Source organism: Ixodes scapularis, unplaced genomic scaffold, assembly GCF_016920785.2.
Source record: "Ixodes scapularis isolate PalLabHiFi unplaced genomic scaffold, ASM1692078v2 PGA_scaffold12__126_contigs__length_90152505, whole genome shotgun sequence".
NCBI lineage: Eukaryota > Metazoa > Arthropoda > Arachnida > Ixodida > Ixodidae > Ixodes > Ixodes scapularis.
The window spans coordinates 3,381,221-3,407,745 of NW_024609838.1; the positions used below are offsets into that span (position 1 = coordinate 3,381,221).

Sequence of the window (26,525 nt, forward strand, 5' to 3'; positions counted from 1 at the left end):
CTCTTTTTTTAATAGAGCGCGGGGCATAGTGTAATGAAAAAAATACCAACAATTAGTGAAATGACGTTAAGTGCCAGATCTCCCCCGAAAGCAGTCTTCAGAGGATGCGAACTTGACCCACTTGGGCTTTTGTGCTGAGCTGGGCACTGTGCATGCTGCATTGTTCATGCAGGCCGGAGTGGTAAAAAAAGAGCCCCTCCTCCCCCTCACCGGAGAACACGAACTCCAGCCGAATGCTGACGCCGCGTTCAGTTATGTCGGCCGAGCGCCGAGTCATTCTATTTATTGTCCCCATCCGTGTAGTTCTAAAGTTAACCGCTTGGGGCGTCACGGTCTGCCCTCCTCCCTAATAGCACGCAGTCAAACGAAGAAAGAATGAGACTGACACCAGTGTTATAAAAACTATAGTGTATTACACTTTTGTTAATCTGCTAAGACTTTTGTCTAAAATACTCACTTTTTTTGTATGTTTTCAACATTGTACAGGACACTTCGTTAAAACGCGTAAACAGCAAATACCGCGAGAATACAGCGCAGCTTTGGAAAAGAAAACACGAGAGGGTACAGGACACCGTTAAGTTCACGAAAGTACAGACATTTGATACGAGCTCACACTCCACTGAACATTACGAGAGAATTGTCGCTAATGGATCTTGCAAAACAAGTACAGAGCTTGGCACCTCGCACACACAACCAGAAGACCGCGCAAGCAGAAGCGGACGCCGGATGCACTTCGGCGGGCGTCGTTTGTACTCCCTTGCAATGTGCGTGTGCGCTGCGCTGCCCGTCGTGCAAAATCAACGTTCGCAGCGACTCGAGCGACGGCCTGGCTGTCTTCCGGCGACGACCACGTTTGTGAAACGTCCCGAAATAAATAAAATTGCAGGAACCATCGAACATTTCCAGGGTAGAGCATTCCATTTTCCTAGCTGAGTGAGACAAAATAATTTGCCATCTTTGAGAAAGCTCCGGGCAACGCAAGCCACTGAGATGTGCCATACGAAGGCTTTTAACGTCCGTTCAAACCGCATGCGGACGTCCTGTGAATCGAACAACGCCGCATCACTGCTAGTCTTCCGCAGTGCATTGAAGCCGAAATTCGCCGTTACCTCTCTTCTTCACTGCGACGGCTAAAAGAGACTCAATGTTACCGTACACCCTCTTGCATTGCACTTTCTCGTGCCCCCGTTGAGAGCCAACGTTTCTGTCGTCGTCTGCCGTTTTGGCCAGCAGACGACAGAGGTGTTTGCACCCTGGAAACGCCCGGCAGCCCCAGCCGTTACTATGCAATATTCTGAGAGAGTAAAACAATGCAATGTTACGCGTGACAAGCATGAAATCACAGCACATTCCACTTAACCGAGAAACGCGGCTGGATACGTCGGCCCTGGGGCCACCGAATACGCTACGCCTAGAGTGTCGGCCCTCTAATCCCCAGATTCTTCCGTGGATGCCACCATTTTGGCGCCGAACGTAGATTGGGCGCAACTGCCAATCCTTCCGACCCGAAAACACAACCTCGCAGGACACGGTTTGCCGTTTCCCGCGATTTTGGATAAAAGGCGTCGCAACGACTGGCAACGACGATTTCACGCATCGAGATGGCAGAAGTGTCGGGACTCTGAAGCGTAGCTTATCCAATGACTCCAGTCGACTCTATCGACAAAAGGAGGGAGCAGAAACTCGGTGAGGAAACTCTGCCGACGGCAACGCGCAGCAGAAAGAAAAAAAAAAGGAGAGACAGCAACGACCGCGGGAGGAACACGCACGGAACCGGAGATTCCGCGCTGGGAAGTCGCCTGCAGGCACTTGAACTCCTTTCATAGCTTCCCCGCATCTCTCAACGCCGACCAGACGGTCGCCGGGGGGATATGGAAGTCGAGACGGAGGGCACGAGTTTACAAGCTCTAAACAGAGATGGGGGGACGGCACACCGATATATGAGGATGGGAAAATAAATTAGTCGATGAACTGCACGGGGTGGAGTGGCGCGGCCATCGAAAACGCGACGGCCGATGACGCGTGGACTCGGAGGTCGGTCCCGAAAAATGCAGATGCCTTCCGCTTTTCAAGTATATTACACGGGCGACGAACCGTTTGAGGCGCTTCCTGCAATCGTGAAAACAGCTGCATTGTACTTTTCCGCGTTGCGCGGCGTTAAGGGCGTGCAATGTTACGCGTGACTGATGATTACGGCGACGGACCTTCGTGAAGCGTCGACGCTTAATTCGCACGTCGGCGTACGTTATGTTTTCTTTTGGCCAAAGTTGTCTCGAGAAGTACCGTCTGTGCAGTGTTTTGTGCGCATAAAACAGTTGTGTGTTTCGACCGCAAAGGCCCCTCTCTGCTTGTGGCACCTGACAAAAATCACCAGGCGAGACACACACTTTCAAAAACGTCATGAAAACCGGCAAAACGGGAGTCAACGCAAAAGCCGCGGATAAAATCGAGAATGATTTCACACCAAGGCACAAAACTCTACTCCGTCTGTTAGGACTAAAATTACTGTCTGCTAAAACAAAGCACAATGAGCTGGTCTACTTTCACAGCTAAAACCTACCGGACCGCTGCTTTTCGGTCGACGCCGCAAAACTGGTGCACCATCAGTAGCTTCGTTCGATTTTCCTGTACCTCTTGCACCAGTGCAGAAAAGTGTAAGCTGTGTACTTCCTGTCGTATCTAAATACACATACTGGAAGTGCACAGCCCTACACTTTTCTGCACCGGTGCAGGTAAATCGAACGAAGCTAGTGTGCGGCCACTAGGTGACACCGCACGAGGGCACCCTACGCAAAACAAGGCACCGTCCAATCACGTGGGGCCCCCAACGCATAAAACTAAAAGTTATGCTAGCAAATAACACACTCGGCACATGTCATGGATCACCACACTTCTCAGAATACAAACTAACACAGTTTGTAAATGTTACAATGGTTTCTGGTGCAACCACTGTACACCGGACAAGCGATGGGGGCAAGAAACAATGTACATATGATGTAGACACTCCCAGTAAAATGGGGACAGGCCGCCTTCCCTCTTTGTCTCGCAGGGAAAAGCGGGAGCTCACTCGAGCGTGACCCAAGGTTCAGGCTTGGGGTGCACAATTTGTGAGTAAAGTGTGCAGGCATTAGGGAACAGTAGTCATTCCGGAACAATTTCGCTAAATTATAATTTCCTGGCATCCAGTGTGCTTCCCCAGAAACACCATTCAGATTCACCACAGTCGGTCTTTAAAATGCCGCTGCAAGTGGCTTCCATGCTATGTCCCTGCACTAGACCCAAACCTGGGGAATATTGGTGCCCAGCCTAGGGAAGTCTGGTATCCCAATTGGGTAGAATTCATCAACTTGAGAAACTTGGGTGGTAAATCTAGGGAAATTGGGTACCAGACCACTAGGAACATTTTTGATGAATATATAACTCCAGTGGCCCACACCTGCAGAATAGAGTAGCTATAGTCCTCATGTGCCAACCATCCCCAAATCGTTTTAGGGAAAGCCCAGAGATTTTGGTTCAAAGATTTCAGTTTCCTGACTCAATTTGGCATGTTTGGCACCACAACGCGCTCGGAATGTTTTGTGATATTTCCCTAATACGCAACAACTTTTCTAGAGGTTTAGTGTCACCACAAATTTTGTAAAACTACCGCAGTTTCTTTACAAGTTTTTAACTTTTTGCCTTTTTTGCCAGAAATTAGTGACGCCTTGTCCCCACAAGGCGTCACTAATTTCTCCAAAACTTATTGGGGGATTTCCATAGTTTCCCTAAGGCCTCCCTATTTCCCCAGGGCTTCCCTAGTTTTCCGACGTGTTCTATAGCTTCCCTAGTCTCCTTAAAATTTTCCCAGGCGATCTGCAACCGTTCCAGGGGAGGAGGGGCGACTTCATTTGAAGAGTTCCTATGGAACAATGGCCCGAGGCGATAGAGTACTTTGGGGCAAAATCGACGGCCGGGGGTTTCTCTCTTTGCGGGGGAGGGGAAGGAAGGAAGTGGTGCAGGCCGACCCGGGCACGCCTGCCTCAGGTGGGCACCACGGCCACCCTAGGCGGCCTCCGTGGGCGCTTTCGAGGTAAGGGCAGCGGCGCCTCCCCGGGGGACCTCTTCTTGCGCCTTAGGGGTCTGGGGGAAAGCCTCCGGGTGGCCGCTGCTGGTCACCTGGGCATGGAACCCTTGCCGGGGGCCTTGGCACCGCTGGCCACAAACACATGCACACCATAAGCATCACACAGTTCCAACTTCCAACAAACTTGTTAAGGCCTGCTTCAGATGGTGCTATTTTCCCCATGGTCTGGAAGTCGCAACGCCGGCAACACGCGGCAAAGATTGAATCGCCCTACTTTGTGATCATCATCATTAACATTTTAAACGTATTGCGCTTTTAGACACAAAGATACATGTCCGAAACGTGTTTATATATAGATTAATGGAGTTAAGAATACTTTTCCGTCTCCCTGAAACTACCTAGTCTAGAAAACAATTTATTTAATACCAAAACCAAGTTTAACCTCTGTCCAGTTACCGTACCACCACAGGTGGGGTCACGTGAAAATATAGTGCCTCTGATCGGCTTCTGCCGCTTCACAAGTCTCCGAGTTGTTAGAGTCACTTGCCTGTTTTGAGCCGGGCTCAATCCCAGCAATTTCTATCGCAGTGCAAGGATCTAGGGAGTTATAGAGAACAACTCGCCAGCAACCCTGAAATTTTTGGGGAAATTGCCCTATCTGAAGCAGGCCTCCACTCCCAATACAACAAACGCTATGATTGCAGCAAATCTGTCCCGCATGGACAGCCCAAGAGCAAGAGTGAATTTTTGCGCACATGTGATGAGGCAGGTGTCGCGAGCGAGATTCCTGATGGCTCAGTTCGGTGCTGGGGCGGACAATCTTCGCAGAATATACCCTTTCTGAAATTCAGTCTGGCAGCTTCAACCACTGCCACCAGGTGGCACCGAATTCCGGAAAGGGCCTACTGCGCACGGCACGCATCTCGTCCACCGCCACGCTCGTGTAAAAGAATGCGACATCGAGGAGCTCAAACTGCCACAAACGACGTAAGAAAAATATGCTGCACCCAGATATTTTTCAGGCTTTTACTCCGCATGTGCGATAATCCAATACAAAAAAAGTTTGTCGACCAGGAAGTGTTATACTATGTAACCTCCAGTTATAATGTCAGAGCCAAATCAAGACAGACAAACATGGACATGCTGAATGCTGTTTTCAGGTTTTACTCGACTCTGTTATTTAAAACACGTATACACCCAAACCACGAGGAGACCATTTAATCAACTGCTGTATGCAGCACGATCGTGACAGCAGCACGGTCCGGCCGTGCTGGATACTCGAAGAAGAAGGAATGAGGCCTCCAGACGTGTGCAGCAAGCGGAGACAGCAGCCCTTTCCAAGCACGCCAGAGTCAATTTTTAGAGGCATGCAGGTAGTTCCGTCAGACGTGGCCTCGGCTGAAGGGTGCAAGAAGACGTAACCAAGCGGGAAAGAAGGGAGCGGACGCAGAGAAATGAACGTCACGGCAACTTCTGTCGCAGTTACGCAGACGTGAAATTGCAGGCTACTGCTTGAGCTATACACGAATTGAGGGATGTTTTTTTGCTGAAACACAAGCCGAGAAGCAGGCATTTAGGGAGACAGCGTGTGCGGTGCTAGCGCGAACAAAGTCAAGAAGGTATGCATAAAAATTAAGAAAGAGGGAAGAAGGAGGGGAGGCAATGCAACTGATCATGAAACAGCGATGACGTCGTGCAGCACCGTGCAAAACTAAGACGGCAGCAAACCAATTCAACGAATCGGTTCCGACAACATACAGCATTCACTGTGGTCCATTTTAAGATGCAAAGCACAGACCAACATGAAATAGTACTATCCTGGCACTTTTGCGTGTCGTCGTAACCTCGAATATCAATGTTTTTCGAGTAAATCTAAATTGACAAAAACGTTTACAACGAAGCAGATGCCAAAGCTTCAAAACTAACTGTTATCTGAATCTAAAGTTACAATTGATTTTCTTAAAATTTTAATGGGAAAATGGGGCCTGCTTTTGCCCGTTTTCGGTAACTGGCGCCATCCAGCTCCACGCATTTGAGAGCTCTGTCGACCACCATTTTCCAATTGAAAATTTCAGAAAATCTCTCGTAACTTTTGAACAAAATGGTGGTTAGTTCAGAACGTTTGGCATATCGTTCAGACTGCCGGGGCTAGATCTGGACGAAGAATGAGCGTTCAGCGATGCATAGTTTTTATTTTACGTAAAAAAAAACAGCCTGTAAATATTTTGGGGGGACACCCTGTTATGCTAATCTGTTTCTGTCTGTACATTCTGCAACCGTGCTGAAAATAGAACTGTATGACAATGTTTTTGCTGGTTTCTTGCTAATGCTATTTCTAAGCTCTACTTTTCATTTTGTCTTGTAACGGTGGAAATCAAATTTCGTGGTTTTGCTCGTGCTGCGGCTTCGTCAGGCTGTCCTCGCGATACCTTTTTTTTTTCCACGTGCCTCTAGTAGTGTGCACTTAGTACCCGATGCAAATGAACAAATCGATTGATCAATCAAAATCAAGCGTCCCACCTGCGGTTGGGCGGCGACCCCGAAGCCCTCCGTCGGCCCGAGGTGCCGATGGTCGCGTTGCGGCCGCCCCCGCGGAGGGCCTTGAGCGGGGACGCGTATCCCGCGGTGGGGACTGTCCCCAGGGTGCCTGGAGGGACCTTGAGGGGCTGAGAGGACGCCCTCCGCTGGGGACGCCCGTCTTCCCCACTGTGGAAAGGGGCAACCGGACACCGGGAGAACGGACACGTCAGTCCAGGCTACCAAAACGATTGAGAGACGATCGCGCGACGCGACGCGTTTAGGCAGCGACAGCTATGCAGCTCGTTCGACAACGTGACGGTGACAGTCGATAGACATTGCGTTGATCATGCGTCATACGGTGAGCTAATATTGAAATGATGCTGCATTGATTTGGCTTTGATACACTGTTGATGATATATATGATTTTAAGGTCGAGATGTGTTTTCTCGCCAAATTTAGCGGGAAAACTGAATTGGTGCATACGTCACGTGACGTCAATTTTTCCGCTAAACTTAGCGGGGAAAATGAATTGGTGCAAAGGTCACGTGACGTAATGAGTTGGTGCATAGATCATGTGACATCAATTTTTCCACAAAATTTAGCAGGGAAACTTTTCGTTTACGCTTACGCCGAAAAACCGGGGAACAGGCCACTGACAGCTGTCGCTGTAAAATATTTATGGCATTGTACCCAACAAAATTTAGTACGTAGAATAAGTTTTTGAATGAATAAAGGGTTGCTTTATCCATGAGGCGGTGCACCCCAGCTCGGAGCACATGGAGTGGAGATTTTGTGCTGCGGAACCCGGGGACCCCCGCCCCAATTCCCATTCCTGTCTCTTTCAATCTGAATAAGCATTGTACGGGAATGTAATCGTGCATCACTGCTGCACGATGCACGCGTTAGAGGCCTCAGGCTAGCAGTTGTACTGCACTGGCTAAATTTCTAATTTAAAGTGTAAACCAGTGTCACCATACCTCAAAGACAAACTGACCTTATGCTGCCTAAACACAAATGCCTACTTTTTATTTTTAGTCCAGTGCCAAGATAGCACAAAGATGGCAGTGCATCAGAGCTAGTGTTAGTGCGGACTAAGTGCCGAAGTTGGCGCTGCATTGGGTGTGTGAACAGGAAAAGGCCTGGTCATATGGAGCAGAGTCTTGACCATACACGGCAGAGTATCTGTGAAGTGGCCTTTAATAACCTCAGTGTTCATGCACCCAGACTTGTACAGTGACTTTCAACAAGTGCCATATTGGTCATCGCTATAATCACAATCACTCGCGACAGCCAATGGGAAGTGCGGCGCCGCCCACGAGGAAACTCCACCGTGGCGGCGACGCTACATGTCCTTGATGCGCTTCTACGTCTTTAGTTTTCACTCGATTACCCTCACCGTACACGGAAAAGTTGCTGAACAAGTCGAGGGAAGATTACGAAGAGGATACAAAATTCGGGGCTTTCCCCATTGATGCAGGCCCCGCAGAATCCCCCGCGGCGCTGCGGCTCTATCTCCGGAGGCCGAGACTTACCCGAGCGGAACTCCGGTCGTCATAGACCTCGGATGCCTGCGCTGGGCCTTGATTTTGTTCAGCTTGTCCCCCTGAGTCAGGTCTTCCTCCGAGTCTCCGCCGCTGTTGTTGTTTGCTCGATCCACCTGTCCGCAAAGAGATTTCTTGCGGCTGCGCATTTCTGGTGCTGCGACGTACGTACAGCAGAAGGCCCATCGCCGTCGAAACCGAACGTCGTAGTGCGTCTAGTGCATCGTAACCGGAGCCACGTAATTTCTGAATCAAACTGGAAATAATCCCACAAATTTGCAAGAGGAGGCTTAAGCTTCGCATTTAAGAGTGGAACGCGATAGCCAAATATACACCCCCGATCATTTCCAAGCCACTGAAGCGTGTCTATGTGGTGTGGTGGGTAGCGTCTTTGGCTTCCAAGGCAAAGATTGTGGGTTCAATCCCGCTCCACCCAAAATTCTTCAAATTCTTTCTTTAAGGCAAATGAATTATTTATAGACCAATCAGGATTTTACCGGCCCGCCAACGCAGACACCGAAATCCAACACCGACGCCGGCTTTTCTGCACAACTGACTCCTTAAAGGTATCGCTTCAAGATGCTCGCCAGTTGAAGACTAAGAATTCGATGGAAGCTCCACCTCCGGCAGGCACCTGCCGCCTCTCACCGCCCTTCAGCCGTGTGCGCGACAAAGTGTTACCAACGGCAGAAAGCTCGATATGGGGGCAGAACGCACGTCAAATTCTCGGCCTGTCACCGACCACACTTTCGTGGTTTTTAACGCGATAGCGTTTAGTAACTCGTGTTGCAGAAAATGCAATGCGTTGGCGTCGGTGTCGGCACAGCCATGTGCGGCGTCACACGTGACGTCACACATGGCTGCGTGCATTGCATTATGGGACCACACATACACCCTTGCACAGCTTGGGAATGAGCATGCGTTTATATAAGAAGGCTTTGCAAACAGGACTCAATAATGCTATTGCGCTTCACAGGCAAAGTTTAAGCGTCCCCCAGTTTTCTTTTTCTTCTTCTTCATAATACGTAATGTAATTTAGGTATCGTGCTCCACAAAATATAGATGTTACAAAATTTATATTACACCCTGTGCACGTCACTCACAGGCGCAAACAATATGAGCACTCGCTGTTTTTCGAGATCTGTAGACAAATGTTTGAACAGCATTAGAGGCTTTTTTTACGTTTACGACTTTTTTGGTGACGACTTGTTCATTAATACAGTTAATCACTGGATCTGGAAAAGTAGCGCCATTGCCTTCCCACCTGCTACCTTGACACAAACAAACACCAACATACAGAAGACAAAACCTCTCAAGGTGGACCCTTTCAAAGCTTCGAAAGGGTCCAAAATGGCAATCACCTTAGTAACCGACAGTGGTGAGCCAATCAGCTTGAGAGGTTTTGTCTTCTGTATGTTGGTATTTATTTGTGTCCAGTTAGCAGGTGGAAAGGCGATGGCGCTACTTTCCCAAATCCAGTGACTTTAGCCATCACCAGAGCGGTCACACGTTGGCTGCTGCACACATGCAGATTCGCTTCGTGCTAACTTGCAAGCGAACGACCACACGCACACGTCCGAACATCGATGACGCCAGAGTGCCGGGAATGCATATCCGACCAATGCGCTCACCGCACTTCAAAAAGTGGCCCCTCGATTTCCTGCTGATGACGTGGTATAAGCGTTGTACCGTAACTAATTGCGAACCCGGTGGTGTCAGGGCAGCGGCAGTCGACGCTGCAGACAAACGTTTCGCTGCGGGTCGCTTGCTGGCTCGACGGTACGCGAAAGATTTGGCGGTTAGGAATCGGGACGCCGCGACGACGGCAACACTTGCAATCTTTCATGTCTTTTTTTCTATAATTTCCACAACGAACCGCCAGGATTATGACATTCGACGACACCAGCTCCCAAACTTGCGACCGCTTGCGATAACGTGCCTTCAAACCTCTCGAAATCTCTCGAGACGAGAGAATGTGCCGTCGCTGTCCTTCGGGTAACTGCGGAACCCTCCCAGTCTCCCCAAATATCCCCTTGTTCTTTTCGTGCATTGTTCTTTCTTTCTTGGCTCAAAGGTATTTCGACGACATCGTAGATGATTGATTCTCGTAGACGGTATGCAAATTAGATTGCGCGAATACCGCAAAATCTTCGCTCTACTCAAATGCGACTCAGGGGTCGGGCTCGTAGATGGCACCAGGGTGCCAGTACATTCTCTCGTCCTAAGAGATTGTGAGAGATTGCTCCTAAGCAAGTGCGAGTATGTGAAAAGGCCTCGAGCTTGAGGTTTGGAGTTATGGGTCACGCTTGGGAGGTGGGGGGCGATGGGCATTCAGCTGGGTGGGTGGGTGGTCTACAGGAAGATTTGACGTCATGGGTGACGCGTTGCTCAGACTTATTTTGCCAACCTAATATATGCCATTGCACCACAAATTAAACATTTTTTATTAAAAAAAAAAAAAAAAGTAACAAGCTTGTGAATGTTGTTTGCCTCGTAAAAAAAGTTGCCCTCTTGCCCCTGGGGGCTTAGGGATGGCGGCTGCACCCCTCCCTCCCTCCTCCCTTCTCCTTTCCCCTTAAATCTGCCCTTGTGACATCATTTGTCGCTGCTTGGGGACGACCACCTTCGATGTCAAACGCACCGCTTCGAGACGATCCACAGGCACCGCAGTGGCACGGGAGGCACGAGTGTCCGCACCCACCTGAAGCTGCTGCCTGGTCCTCTTGTCCTGGTCCGTGAGGTGGAAGCGGTCCACCCGGCCCAGGATGTGGCTCACGGTACCCTCCGTCTCCGGAGGGGTCCGGCGCCCCGCCTGGCGCCTTCCGCTCGCCAGCGTGGGCGCCGCCAGGCCCCCTCGGTTGTGGGGCGACAGCGAGCGCCGCGCGGAGCTGCCCCGCTCGTTGCCGCTGTTGGCGTTGTTCACGTTGTTGTTGTTGCGCTGGTTGCTCGTCTGCTGGGACCGGAAGATGTCCCCTTGCAGCCACAGGTAGTCCTGCTTTCTGCGCGAGGACGAGACGACGGGCCGTGGCGTGTGCATTCTCCGGACCAATGGTTCTTGAACCGGGTTCCCCGACTTCCAAAATTTTCCTCACCGTCTCTGTTCCTAAGCAAGCTGGTTTTCCGGTTTAAGCACTATTTTAGCGGACCTTAGCAACCCTTCAGGGTTCTTCCCACAGCGGTGGGCGGCGGTGGTTTCGCCGCCCACCGGTCTGGCTGACGACCTATATCTCTACTATGTCTGTCCCACCTCTACGTTTTGCCTCCACTGGATAAGACAATGCCGATTTTGAAAATGTGCCACGTCCCAGACTGTTGTGTTTGGCAGACTTGTATGCGCAACGGAACTGCACGATCTCCACAAACAAAATCGCTGCTGCGGTGGAGAAAGCGCCGAGAACACCGAAGGCTGCATCAATTGCCCCCTCCTGCTCTTCCCAACATTCTGAAAATTTTTATATATCCACATCTCAAACATTTTATGGCAGAACTCTGCCACCCTTTGATGCATAGCGATAAACCAAACACTTTGTAGTACTGAAATAAGGGTAATAGTGCAGGAGAACTGGTGAATGGTCATACTTATAAAACATCTAAAAAATTAAAATGTGGAACACCTCAACGACTTCAACACATCGCTGCGTTGCCCCCCCCCCCCCCCCCCCTTTTCTTTTTCCCTTGTCTTGGGGTTTTATAAGTATGATATCCTAGTATGTGCATTAATGTTTAGAAGGCTGTAGGCTTTTTCACTAGAAAAGGTAATAGACACCTAGATGATAACTGCTTCGCTTTCGGCAATAAAAAAATGGTTTAAACAAAATTCATCACGACACGCAAACTGTTGTGTAACAATCTTCGTAGACTGAACGATGGGAAAAAGACGGGCTCAATATTGACATGATGAGTGAAGTCATTAAAATTTTATGCGAGGCTTGTGTGTAAATGCTATGTAGATTGTGTCAATATCCTGTTACAATTATAAAGACAATGCTTAACAAAGAAGGTTGAGTTTGATCATGGGAAGAAAGCAACGGTTCCTAAATTAGGTCATAAGAAAAATAGAAACAGTCAAACACCAAAAGTAAAGCTAGCAGAAGATACACACAGGTTAGGAAACAATGCAAGACGAAAAACCTGAGACTGGGAATAGATGACAGACAAAAACACACACTGTCTCGAAACACAGCTATTGGTTTTATTCCAAGTCACCCCATTCATGCGTCTGTCCACCCTCCTCGCAACAAGATACTAATACCGAAAGCGAGAAATAACACCCACTGACACGGCATGCCCCCAACCCACAAGCATGGCCAACAAAAGAATGAACCCTCACTAAGCTGACCTTCCACTGAACCCCATTAGTCGTCTGCAGAAACCTTCCCACCTCTCCATTCAACAATACAGCGGCTAATTTGCATAATTTCTACAGCTAGCAATCTGTATCGCTCCCTTCACAATTTGCCTATTGAATTCTTTTTCTTTATTTAGGACACTTGTTTTTTCACATACCGGTTTGCACCCATTACACTTTTCAACGTGTTTTTTGCTAGCTCCGATGTTTGTGACTTGCTTCTCACCGCCCTTTTATGCTCCAAGATTTTATCATTTAAGCAGCGGACCGTTTGTCCGATGTAGAAAAATCACATTCCAAAAAAATGCTATACGCAGCCCCTTCTTCACAAGAAACCACTGGACTCCCATGTTTTATGGAACACTCTCGACTCAGTCCCGGAATTTTTCATTATGGAGCAAGTTCACCTGCTTGCTTGCACATTTCCACTTTCTGGGAAACAATATTTGTTCCAGCAGTTTCCTGGTTATAACTTATGCGAATGATGCGTAAATAAAAAACTACATACATATATATATATATATATATTTAAAGGTTACCCGGTCTCGGAACTGTATGAAACGGCCACGTTTCAACTCACCCTTCGAGCCAATGCTGCTGGTGACCAATGATGGAACCGGGACGGCAGATGCGGATCCAGGCGATGGACTCTGCCGCCGTGAACCGGTAGTGCTTCATGATGTAGCAGGCAATGAGGGTCCCTGTGCGGCCCAGCCCTGCCTGGAACACGCGCCAACCGGCCGGTCAGGACAGCACTCCCCCAAAACTACTGTCGGGGTCTATGTTCAGCAGTCATTGATGTGTTCTGCTACAGCATGCTGGACAGACATAGCAATATGGGACAACAATGTTTTGGAATTTCGATGGCGGAGAGACTGCCCACGACAGGACGACAAAGGATCCCAAACAGCAATTAACCAAACCAATACCAAAAAAAAGGAAACAAAACTCTCTGATAAATCACCATCCCCACTGAGGGCTTAAATCACAGACCCATCTTCTCAGGTTGCTATTTCCCAGAGCCCTCAAACCGCTACACTCTAAATTTTGAGAATTCCTCGAACTGCGACGTTTTTTAAAAGAAAATCTTACGACTGGGCAGCAGCTCGACTGTACGAACCCAAAAACAGCCGAGATAAAAAAACAGCCAAGCTAAAACCAGATAACAAAAAACTGGTCTCGGCTGAATCCAGTTGAATCCATCCAGTCTCGTCTTCGGCGAGGAGACTGACCACGCAAACGGCGTAAATTTCCACCACACTGTCACCTCTTCCCCTTTCTTGTTTTCGGGAGGTACCAACGAGAACAGCGGAGGCCTTGACAACAACCAGCAGAGAGTGAGAGTCCGGATTCCCCACATGATGAGGACGCTCCAAGCCTCAGTCTAAAGACGCAAGCGAAGGGAATTTTTTCCCTCCAGCTAAAAAAAGATGCGCGAAATCGAACCAGAACCGGAGGAAAACCTCCACTTCCGGTACGGCTAATACCACAAATTCAAGAAACGTGTTCCGCTTGGACAGGCCTCGACTAGTTCACTCCAGCTGGACTGACCTTAAACTGGGGACAGAGAAGCATATTTAGGCTGGCGATTTCTGGAAACCGGATGAGACTCCCTCCAATCACGTCGCCGCGGAAGTCGTCTGCAGCATCTTGTTGTACCGCAAGGTTGGAACAGACCCTTTTTGAAATTCAGACAGGCGACTTTGATCACTATCATGATCTCAGTGTATGCCGCCCGGGCAAAACTAATGGCGGCCTTCATGAGGCTGATGAAGGAAGAAGTTGAAGCTACTACCAGGTGGAAGATATACGAGGCCTGTGCGTTCGAACACCGATACAACACGGCACACGAATTAGATACAACGGCTGCTTAAGCACCTATTTCAAAATATGGTCCAATCAATCTCTTGGCAAAAGTTCACCTCTAAAGCCTTGCAATAGCGGAAACTTAATTAAAGGGAAGATGGGGCACTTCTACATTTGAGAAAAAACGCTTGAATTGCGTTCATTTGGCCTTTAGATTAACAGATATCAAAATTGTATTTCAATGCGACGCGCCGGAGAGCCGTACGAGCAATTTCAAAATAGGACTGAAGCCCCGCCTCCCTAGCCTTGGGCAGCCAAAAGAGCCGTCGATGACGTCACGGACAGCGACTGTCTTTCGCGTTCTTCTCGAGTTTAACAATACTTACGCAGAAAATGGTTTGGGTATTCGGGTTCACGGGGTAAAAATACACTAGAATTCACTTTTAACTCATTTTTTCCAAGAAGCTCCGTAGCTTCCCTTTAAGGGGCTTATCGGTCAGTCGCCGCTGTGTACTGGTCACTTATCAGGTTCACACCCTCAAAACTAAAAGAGATAAAAAAAATATCACAATAAATTATCATCAGTTATTGACGTGCAAACTGATGAAATACAGGGTGTTACAAAAGAAAATTTACACAGTCTTTTTTACTGCAAAAATAAACTAGGCATCGCCGAACGCTCATTCTCCGCCCAAAGGTAGAGCTAGAGGTCACAACCAGATGCCAAAGTTTCAGCCTGATCCGATAACTTAATCAGAAGTTATAAGTGATTTTCTGAAAATTTCAATGGGAAAATGGAGCCCATTTTTGCCCGTTTTCGGTTTCTGGTGCCATTGAGCCCCATGTGTTTGAAAGCTCTGTCGGCGGCCATTTTCCCATTGAAATTTTCAGAAAATCACTTATAACTTTTTATTAAGTTATCGGATCGGGCTGAAACTTTGGCATCTGGTTGTGACCTCTAGCTCTACCTTTCGGCGGAGAATGAGCGTTTGACGATGCCCAGTTGATTTTTGCAGTAAAAAAGACCGTGTAAATTTTCTTTTGTGACACCCTGTAGTTTCACGACTGCCATTAGTTCGTCAAAACTGAAACCGTTTTTCGAGCCACCAGATGGCGCTAAATTTCGAAAAGGGTCCACTTGTGTTTTGACGAGCGGAGTGGTGTTTAGACAAAAAGAGGGAGAGGCACCCCCCCCACCTTGCAGTGGACGGCCAGGGCCCCCGGGGTGTTCTCGCTGATCTCGATGAACTCCCGCATGATGGCGTCGCTGGGCGTCGACCCGTCCACGAAGAACAGGTCCCGGTGGTCGAAGCCCTGCTCGGCAAAGCGCCGGGCATCGTAGATCTTCTTGTTCAGCCGCACCACCGTGCTCACGTTGTGCTTGCTGAAGTACGGGAAGTATGTCTCGGGGGAGTGGAACGGGTGGCCTGGAAGGGCGGCGGGACGCACGCGTTAACTCCAGTTCAAACTTGACTGCAGGGGCGCTCCTGCCAAAGCTCTTCGACCAAAGGAAAGTCGCAGAAGGTTTTGCTTTTCTTCTTTCTTTCAGAAGGTTTCGCTTCTTTTTAACTAACAGACAATAGTCACGGACAAGTTGAGAATGGCAAGGCGTCTCTTTGGAACACCCGGCTTCCAGCATGCGCTCATTGCCTTCCTCCATGCTTTGGATGCGTGCACGCTCAAGGCCAACGAGACACCAAAGCGCTGTCAAAGGCTCACGCTGCAGGCAAAACAATAAAACTCTTCCCTGTTGTTTTCATCCCGTCAGTGACCATGATGAGTTTGTCGCCCAGAGCGTCCTCAGGAAATTCGCACTAGTATTAATAACAAAATTTAAATAAATTAACCGACCATTGTTGGTTGCCCTTGTAGCAACGGTTACTTTTAGGGCGCAGCTCTTAGGCGCCCCGATTCCGGCTTGAGCGGCGTCGCCGTCGGCGTAACCGTGAGGTCACGTGACCCCCCCCCTGAGGTCAATTGAGGTCACGTGGCCCCCTGAGGTCACGTGGCCCCCCTGAGCTCACGTGGTCCCCCTGAGCTCACGTGGCGCCCCCAAGGTCACGTGACCCCCTGAAATCACGTGGCCCCCCTGAGGTCACGTGAACTCATGTGGGCCAGGTGAACTCAGGGTGTATGGGCTTCAGGTTCAGGAGGTTATTAATAATATTAATGGGGTGGTTTCGTTTGAAATCGAACACGGGTGTTGGAGTGGGTATTTCGATTCGCCTAAAAGAATTATATGCTAAATCCCAATTTCTGCAATAAACAAAACCACTTAATTTTTTTTTTTTTAGAAAAATAGTTTTTACGCAGAAAAATTTTAAACAGGAGCGAGGTCTGGCTAAAGCAAGCGTTTTGTAAATATGAATACTTCAAATAGTAAGAATAAAAAATAGAAGGAATAAAAACTGAAAGGGTATAATTGTTTGTGAATGTGCTCCATATTTTTATTAAATGCTACATTTTTAGGTTGTTTGATTTTTGAACCTAAAGTTCTGTCAGTTTTTATCAATAGGTAAAAACAAATACACTTGCAGTAATTTTTCTTGTAAAAATGTATGGCACGAGACTTTTTTTTTTTCCCCTTGAAACTAAACTGCGTTGGCATATTTGATGCCAGAAATAAAAAATGACAAATATTGCATTTTGACATTTTTGGTGACATATTTGGTACAATTTAGTTTAATTTATTTTAACAAAATAATTTATTTAAATTTATAAATTTCATTAAAAAAAATTAATTTAACCATTATTTAAACCCGCTATATTAAAAAAAAAGTCAATTTTTCTTTCTTTCTTATTATTTTTTTTTTTTTAGAGTTTCCAATAATGTTAACTTTCTGTTGGCATAATCAAAGTTCCCCCTTTTTTTGCTGCATTTTCTGTATAAGTGCCCAAACACAGATACACGCACCCACGGCGGCAAAGGAGCAGTTTCGAAAGTTTGCTTCACTGCAAGGTTCATTAGCCTAAAAATGCCAAGGGCAGGGAGGGCCGGAAGTGTTCGGGACGTGACGGGACGACGAAAAGTGACGGAACGGCGGAAAGGAAAGTTTTGTGCTTGTGCACCTGGAAAAAACGTCCGCCCACACCCCTCTGCTGTTCCAGTGCCACTGGCTACGCACTTTTGACCAGAGCAATAAACGAAGCTCGAACTACTTTTGATCTATCCAAGTCAAAAGAAGTCAAACTGTATGCGAGGTAGCAGTAGCACAAGCCTATCAAACCGCAACCTGTCCTTTGATTTAAAACGCGTTCCATTTCTCTTTTTGGGGAAGTGCTCGTGTGACCGTGAGGGTGGCAGGGGGGGGGGAGGGGTTGTAGGGGAGAAAGCTGCGAGCCACACTTTAACATGCAAAGAGCCACATACAACTCGCGAGCCGCGGCTTGGCCGACCCTGATTTAGATTATCAATGTCATTGGGTGTATAGGAATATGCAGTGTCTATTTTGAAGCTAATTTTACATACAATGTCAGGGTCCCTGAAATTGTTTACTCAGCCGCAAAGAAGATGTCATTTTGGTAAAAAAGCTGGCGTGTTTACGATTCAGTGCAGCACGTAGAGACTCTTTGTGATTTACCGAAGGAGATCAGAGAACGACGAGAAGACGTCACTTTGAAATCGAGCACACAATTGCTTTGTAATTCATGAATCGAGAGGTATGAAAACATGCTCCCGTTACACAAATTTACGAGTGACCATAAACTTTCAAGCCTTAGGCTCGTGCCGGTGCTCGTGATTCCTAACCGTGTTTACAACCAAAACATCCAGAACCAGCAATTTTTGAAAGTAATAGATTTACGCTCAAAATCTGCTCGCCGAGTATCATGCTCAGTGTCTTGGAGTAATTTTCACTTTAAGTGTTAATTCATTCGCAGCTATTTTTATGTAAACCGCAGTAATCGGTTCTCCACCTGCTGCACAGGGTGAGTGTGCGAGATTTGATTTCATTCTCATCATATAGACACAACTATCCAAGCTGTGACAGTCACAACTTATTGGTACAAAAAAGATTGAGGTACAGCTAAGCACTTCTTATGAGTTGTGACTGCGAAAGCATGTACATCAATCATGCTGTAGATGGTTGAGCGCGTTGGTTTCTGATTTACGATAAGGAAAGAGGGACAATGAAGACAAACAGACAAGACAGGCTTTCGACTTTCGCTGTCGGCACACTGACAGACACGCAACGCCATGAGGTGGCCGGTCGTTGAAACTGACGAGCAGCATCAGTTCCAACGAACGGACGAACGTCGCGGGCTAGCCAATGAGATCGCAGCTATGTAAAAGCTGCCGCTGGCTGTGGACGCATGCTAGCCAATATGATTGAAGCAATGCAAAAGAGCTCTTTCGCTCCATGAGACAGTTAAAGGCGCGGTGCAACGACATTCAATTAGAATGCTTTTCACTTTACACGAGCTTACCGGCACTAGTGGGACTCAAGGATACTCGCACGCAACGCCACTGACCAAGAAACTCCTTTGTTGCGCTGTAATTTTGAGGACAAAACCGAGTGTTTTCATTCAATCTCTCCTTCGCAAAACCTGATGACGTAGCTGGGCGGTAGCAGTACTGCCCAGTGACGATATTTGAATGTGGCGCATAGATTGGACCCGACCATGGCGTGGACACGGGTGACTAACCGAAGCATTCGGTTAGTGACCCGTGTTTAATCGCTGCAATGACGTCAACAGCCAAACCATAACAATGTCTGGAACTCGGCACGCGCCCTGTGCCTTGCCAACCCCAGCGCATGGCTATGATCAACATTGGCGGCATATAATCGGCTCCAGACCACGTGGCTGCTTGTTCTGGCTGCGAGTTGAGGGGGTGAACTCTGCTCGTTTTCCTTTATTTTTTTTCTGGGACTTCGATTGCGTGTGGTGAAAAACGAACGGGTATTTCACAGGTCATTGACGTCAGGGATCCGTTCTGAGCGGTATTTGCGGAAAATACAAAAATCGTTGCATCGCCCCTTTAATGCTTTCGCATTAAAGATAGGTTTACATTATGTGCAAGATAATACAGGTCATCCGATCCCATGCGTTTATAGGCACATTTTTAAAAATTATTTCTGATAGTGAAGTTTACATGCACATTACAGTGATTTCAACAACGCACCACTACCATTTTTTTCATACGACAGCTTGTGAATGAATACTGCTATTCATAAAAGTGCTTTACTTTCACTTGGGTACTCTTAAAAAGTGTAAACAGACTTCTGTTATTTTTTTTTACTTAGGTCACATGCTTTATAACTAGAGCCTTTCCTCAACCGAGTTCTCGCAGAGCGACGACCCGACTGGTAACAGCGTCGCGAAACGAAACCCACCGTTCTCAATTTTGCTCTTGGGGTGAGGCCCGCAGAAGGCGATGAACTTGTGAGGCACAATCCAGTTGAGGTCGCCGTTTTCGACCCTCTCGTAGTATTCATACTCCTCAAGGTCGAAGTTTTCAAAGTCCAGAAATTTGTGGCTGATGGCCTGACAGAAGAGAAGAAACGCTGTTTCAACCCCAGCAAACGAAACTGCAAGCTAAGTTGGAAGCTCAGCAGTCAGAAGTTATAACCCTTCGTTGACAAGTGTTGTCTACAGGCTACAAAGCACATAAGAATTTTTTTTTGGTTTAATAGTTTTGGTTTTATAGTTTTGGTTTTATCACATTTTTTTTTAATATAGCAGTCTGGCATCGAGTGAAGAGATATGCAAATAGTTGATGAGAAAAAAGAAGTTTGGCACGCAAATACATGGCAATAGATAACAGCAAAACGGAGAAAAATATGGATAAGTGTTTTTCTCTTGCCACTAATATTTTATGATAGATGACCATTTTACTTGAGGCTATTGTATGATCGTACAAAAATGTTAATATTAAAATGTGTAATTGCCAAATTCAAATTCTACCTTTTTTTTTTTCTTTTTGCCAAGTGCCATTATTGTTTTATGGATGTTCTGAAAATATTTTCATGAACAGATTTCAATAAACTTGGAACATTTCTTTACTGGAATAATTGGACTTGGCCCCAAATCTGTACTTTTTGCCCTAATCTTAAGAGTTAAAGATGTAACTGGCTAAAACTTATTATTACCTTGTCTCTTCACAAAAATACTTGGGTATTTATAAATAAACAAATCTGCTCTATAAACAATCTACCATTAGTTTTAGAATAATACTATACAGTTAAAAAAAATTCTTTCTAAACAAACATTTACCCTAACAACTTAGAAAAAATGACCAAACGATGACATACTTTCTTACATTTGTTGTATGAAAAAAAGTATTGTACATCTGACTGCAGACGCAAAATCAGCATTAAAAAATACATGCTAGATTCGAACAAGTTTAGCGAAAAATCTGCTCATGCTTCAGAGATGGCATAGTCGTAGTATTTAGCTTGAATTTAGGAACGAGCAAAATAACAGAAATTAGAAAGGTAATGAGATGACCCTAGGTCAGCATGTCACTTATACGAAGACTGCACCCTGAGCTTATCTCAGTACCTAGTCAAGCCACAGCCCCTAAGAGCCCTAAAAGTAGGCTAATAAAGTTAACAAATGCAGACGAAAACAAAAATGTGTTACCTTTTCCACAGCACGCAGACAATCAAGGAGGGTGAGGTTGTATGTGCATGGACCAAATGAGGCATCCCTGCCAGGGACAAAACCACAGGTTCAAGGCTCACTTCACTAACAAAGTATATCCAAAAACTTTGCTAGCACATATGGTAAACACAGTGTTGGGAAGTGCTTTAGTTAACATACTTTACTCAAAGGGCATTGTTTGAGTATACATGTACATGTAGTTTCCGTGAAGTGTTTTTTCTGGTACTTTCCGAGGAAAGTGCAACTCCCGACCTTCAATGTACATTCCCCCAATTCGGTCTTGTTAAATTCGCATCACATAATGATGCTTTGTCAACTCAGAAGAAATACTGGCAGGGATGTTCTACTCGCACCAGAAACACGAGCAGACGACGCATCGATTCGTTTGTACTGGGGGCGGCTTTCCCGCAGCCTTCCGAACACCTCTTGCTCGGTCAGTGCAAGCGAGGAGGTAAAAAATATTAGGAAAGGAGGTACTCCACAAGAGGACTGCTTACGGAAGCTATGGGGCTGGTGCCATGCTCTCTATAATGAAAGATTGTGTTAAAAAGTGTCTTTACTTTACTTTCAAAGTACATTGTATTTATAGTGCTTTACTGCAATTACATTGTGCCCTATGTACTTTCTACTTTACTTGAAGTACATAACCTCCTCATTTACTTTGTACTTTACTTCAAGTATGCTTTAGATTTACAGCGCTTGTACCGTCTGCGTGTTTCTTCTCCTTCGTCCGTGTTTGTTTGTGCTGTTTTTACATTATGATCAACAAATACCAACTAGCCCAACTCTCTACATTAATTCAGCTTTAGATGTACTTTATCCAACACTGGGCATACGTCATGGACATTCTGAGAAAACGTTTTCGCACTGGACAGTTTAATTTTGTCCGACTGTTCACCCCACTTCATGGTGGTCTGAATGTGGCCAGTTTGTGGCACTCTCCCCTCTTGTGAAATTTTTTATGACTTTTAAACTTCCGAGGACAAAATAAAATACTTAAAAAATCAAGATCAATAGTCAAAAACACCCTGCATTCAAACAACTATGCTTATGTAACATACCCCAATGCACTCCTTTTTGCACCTCACAGTTTCGTCTTCTTTTGCTACGAATGTGCTAAAAGAATTTGGCACACAAGAACCGATGTTTTTCCACGTAGGATACAAAAAAGAGAGCTGTTTCAAATAGGTCGAATGGGTGGTATGCTAAAATTGTACAAGAGCACCTAGTTGCAGTCTGGGCATTCTCCCCTGCTCAAAAAAAGTGTATCTGCTGTTTCTCAAGTCGCATATAAGTGCCAAATGGAATTTTTTGTTTAATATATGTTAGCAAAAGAATAAACACAGGGACGTACAAGATGGCACAAGATGTGCCGTCTTCTCCACCCCTGTTTATTATTTCAACAATGTAAAATACCATCAACATATAGTCACCTTCTAAACAATTTTTGTTCTTTTCTAAGAAAAAAAAAAAAGCTTCATTTTGATTCTTTTGTAAAAAAAAGTTTGTTCCTGTTTCTGAAACTTAAATATTCCAGTGAACTTGAAATAGCTGCAGGAAAATTGGCGTCAAATATACAACAAAATTTTCTTTTTACCACCAAACACTAGTTTGACCCAATTCCTGTTCAAACAATGCAATATTTGCATAGCTGTTTAACTCCTTCAAAAATTGTAGTATTAAAACTTACATAAAAAGAAATAAAATAAAGTAGCTTAGCAAATAGACCCTTTCCTACACAGACACACACGCAAATTATGCGTATGAAATCCAGGAGAAATTAATTTTTTTTTTTAAAGTTATTTCAATGACCCCACAGACTCCTGCACATTTACCTGAATGGGATGTAGGAAGCGTAGGACCCATTCACCAGTGGCTGGTAGGCTTCCTCTGCCGACCGCTTTAAGTAGAGCACCTACATAGAAGAGACGTGTCGCTGAATGTGACCAGTGCGACAGATGCCATATTGAGACACCCCCCTTCCCCAACTCTCTTGGACATCAACGCCTTGGCGCACAAACTAAAATGAGAATTACAACTGAACAACAAAAAATATTACAATGTTCCCCGGGAATATTTAAGATGACAGTCATGAAATATCAATAAGCAGTAAATAAACTTTTGAACAAGCATAGTTTTCGTTCCACAATTCAACAAATTGTTTTTTAGCTTCGTTTCTCCTTGTCTTTGTGTGCGCGATTTTTCATCGTGTTCTATCGAACAAGCAGTCGTGCAGTGGAAGCCAGTGCACCTCCAAATAGTACAGAGTGTCACCGAAAAAATATTTACACAGATTTTATAGTCGTAGAAATGAAGCATGCATCGCTGGACGCTCATTTGACCAAATGCAGCGCTAGGGGTCCGGACCAGATGCAGAAGTTTCGGAGTTTGCCGTCGCCTTTTCGAAAAGTTACGAGTGATTTTCTGAAAACTTCAATGAAACAATGGAACCCGTTTTTGGCAGCCGACGCCATTCATCTTTATGTGTCGGTTGTCATTTTCCTACTGAAATATTTTTAAAAATCACTTAGAACTTTGGAATTTGGTAGTGAAAGCTCTGAATCTTTGGCATCTAAGCAAAAACTAGGCTTTATACTTTTTTTTTTTTTTTAAAGCATTTTGTACATTGTTTTTTAATAAGGATTCAGGAAGTTAAAATTCGGCGGGTTCAACTAACGTCTATTGGCAGAACAATCCATTTCTTTTCCATATGCTAGCTGTTAAAAGAACAGTCGTCCACAATTTATTTTTTCACACTTCAATACCCAAAGACACCTTGTGGAAGAGTTTGATGCGGAGTGTCTCACCGAATATGCACCAATCAGGAAAGCTGCATTGACCCTCTTCTTGCTGTCGCTACTTGTGTAGTGCACAATCTTCTTCTGCGCCAGGGCATAAGACTGCGATTCCAACAAAGTATGGCCTTCAAGCTCGGCAGCACATCCAAGCCTTTAATAATGCGACCGAACACAGAAATGCACAATAAAATAAAATTTAAAAAAAAGAGACAGAAAGACCGTGTACACAGACTGACCTTGAGCTTTTTGTTGAGCTTGACGCAGTAGCGGTACAGCATCGCCAGATTCAGCGGGCCGAAGTCCGCGTAAAAGCTTTCGTACACCAATTCCTCGTCCACACTGAAGACGTGGCTGAGCGCCGTTGAACGCGGCTTGACCGTGCTCCTTGCGGTCGCAAAGAAGAGCCGATCTGAACAGACAGAAAAATAAAAATAAATAAATGGAGTTGTAAGTCGTGAGCAAAGAAACCCTACAAGAACGCGCGCGCACTCAAAACTTTCATTCACGCCGCCGAGTCCGGCATGCACGCAGTGTTCAGCCGGTGAACAACAAGTACGAACGAACAGTGCGGGAATCGAGTCGGTTGATTTAGGTCGACCGATCGCGCGGTTCTTCCACCGTGGCATTTTTCTGTTTCCTTCAAAACGGGCGCGCGATTATTGCAACGCCAGATCGCGCCCCGCGATTCCTAAATTCAAAACTTGGAGACCCGAGCCCGGTCACTGCACCCGGGTCCCGCGGGCCCGGGAAGCCCCCCCAAAACAGAAATGAGGTCAGGCGTCGCGCCGAACCCCGGGTTCCAGAAACGAAACCTCCACGGGCTCGGGGGCTCGTCCGAACGCATCGTACTAGGCCTACGCCGCGGGGAGCTCATCGAGACCGCCCACCTTTGACGATCTCGGCCAAGTGGATGATCGAATCGCTGTTGATGTCTTCCATGGTTCCCGGCGGCGTTCGGGCGGCGTTCCTCTTCCGACGGCGAGGTTACCGAAGTCGAGGAGCTGCCGCGTTCCTTCAAAACGGCGCCCGCGGGGTTTGCAGCAGCGACTACGACGGGTACAGCCCGGGCAACATCCCTGACGGACCGACGCCTGCGAGTCGAACTCTGCGGTCGTCGGCAGATTTCGACGCAAACACTCGGCGCTGGGCTGCTCCCGTCAGATTTTGTACTTGGTCGAGCCCTGGGTTCGGTCTTGGGCGCTCAGCTGTCCACCGCCTTTTAACGCACAGCCATCTTTTTTCCTCAGCCGTCAGCAGAAATTTAAAAAGGACCCATGAGCGCTCGTCTAGCAACGCCCACGTGACGCAGGCAGGCCAATGGGGGTGTCGGGGGCGGCCGCCATTGCTCGATGCCTTGCCGCCTCACCAGCCTCGCGCGCGCGCCTCGATGAACGTTGCAAACAAAATAAAAAAGAAAATACGAAGGTGGAGGGGTGTTTCTCACACGCTCAACCGATTATTTCTCGGTGGCGTGCGACTTTGAGACAACAAACCGTCGTGCAGCACGCCTCGCGTAGCGTAGTTCGCTTGAGCTCAAGGATACTCGCAGATACGACTCGAGAAGCAGATGAGCAGATTAGGCGAATTCGCAGACGGGTAATTTAGTTTCGGTTTCGGCAGTTTGCGCGCGCACCATGGGCGGCTGCCGTTTTATACGTGAAACATGTCCATGTTGATTTAGCATGATATGCTACGGTTCAAGTGGCGAAGAACAAATTGATTAAGTTGATGTAAGGGTGCATGCGAGCTAGTGAAGTACTGAGATTTAATTAACCCGCGACTCCAACTCCGCAACAAGGAGATGGTAGATTCCACCATGATACGGCCAACATGGACAGCCATGTAACGAACCTCTAGTAGTGTCATGTAAACGAAATAACGCACAGAGCGACGGACACGTGGCGATATACATGCGCTGTAAAATGTACCCCCTAGAATAAACTACTGATCATTGCCGGTGTAAAAAAAAAAAATTGCGCGGAGAAGCACCTTTAAATTAAAGGTGGCCAAATCAGCCACCTTTAATTTGATCATTATCAGAGAAAACGGCCTATTTCAGTATTGCGAGACTGAGGGCTTTCGTCGAAGTTCGCTTATGAGCCACGACCGACACATTTCAGTCGCATTTTGATTCAGCGTTCTAGAATAGAGGGATAGCATCACGGCACAAACTGCATAAAATTAGGCTTGTTCGATCTACCTGCGCCAATGCAAGAATGTGTAGGGTAGTGCCTTTCCAGTATGTCCCGTGAGATACAACCAAAACTACTACATTGCCCTACAATTTTCTGCCCCCATAGAGTTGAGGTGTGCAGGTAAATTAATTGAGCCTAATCCACTGCTCGTGTGCACATCAGGGTTCCAAAAGGGACTGACAATAAAGTGACAATCTCTAAATTGGTTTCACTGAGTGCCAGCTGTATAACTGGCAATTTGATGTTTAGGTCCGCCATTAATTGACTGCGGAGCAGATGGGGAGATCCCGTCGCTAAACCCAAAGAATTGTTCAGTCGTTATTTGTGAACCGACAAGCAGGTCTGCAACATCAAAAATGGTTACTCAATGGGTGGAGAGAAATACCGACCGACTTTAAAGGATATAAAATCTCGCATTTGCTGGCTGTGGCTATTTGATAGGAAAATGCGCAGTTTACCAACAAGAGCCGGCGTCAGCCCACACCAGGCAATACAACATGTAGGTCCGTTTCACTCAACCCGGGGGCGCTGTGGTGTCGACGAGACGCGACCACAAAAGAAGCGCCTTCACTAGCGACCGCGAGACGCGACCATTTAATGCCGAGGCGAGGCAGTGTCCTAGCGTCCCATTATGCACGATCCATAGGCATA

General features: G+C 46.7%; 1 protein-coding gene across 1 annotated transcript; it reads right to left on the reverse strand.

The window, feature by feature from the left end:
* Nucleotides 1–393: 393 nt before the first annotated feature.
* LOC8024161 (dual specificity protein phosphatase CDC14AB) lies at nucleotides 394–24,937 on the reverse strand. Its single transcript, XM_029991304.4, has 12 exons — nucleotides 24,567–24,937; nucleotides 23,916–24,088; nucleotides 23,689–23,781; nucleotides 22,717–22,796; nucleotides 20,861–20,927; nucleotides 19,612–19,762; nucleotides 15,476–15,705; nucleotides 13,053–13,192; nucleotides 10,826–11,123; nucleotides 8,116–8,240; nucleotides 6,584–6,769; nucleotides 394–4,191 (listed from the first exon to the last, which is right to left on the reverse strand). Exons 1-12 carry the CDS (start codon nucleotides 24,616–24,618, stop codon nucleotides 4,152–4,154), a joined length of 1,635 nt encoding a protein of 544 aa, XP_029847164.1. The 5' UTR covers nucleotides 24,619–24,937; the 3' UTR covers nucleotides 394–4,151.
* Between the last annotated feature and the right edge of the window lie 1,588 nt (nucleotides 24,938–26,525).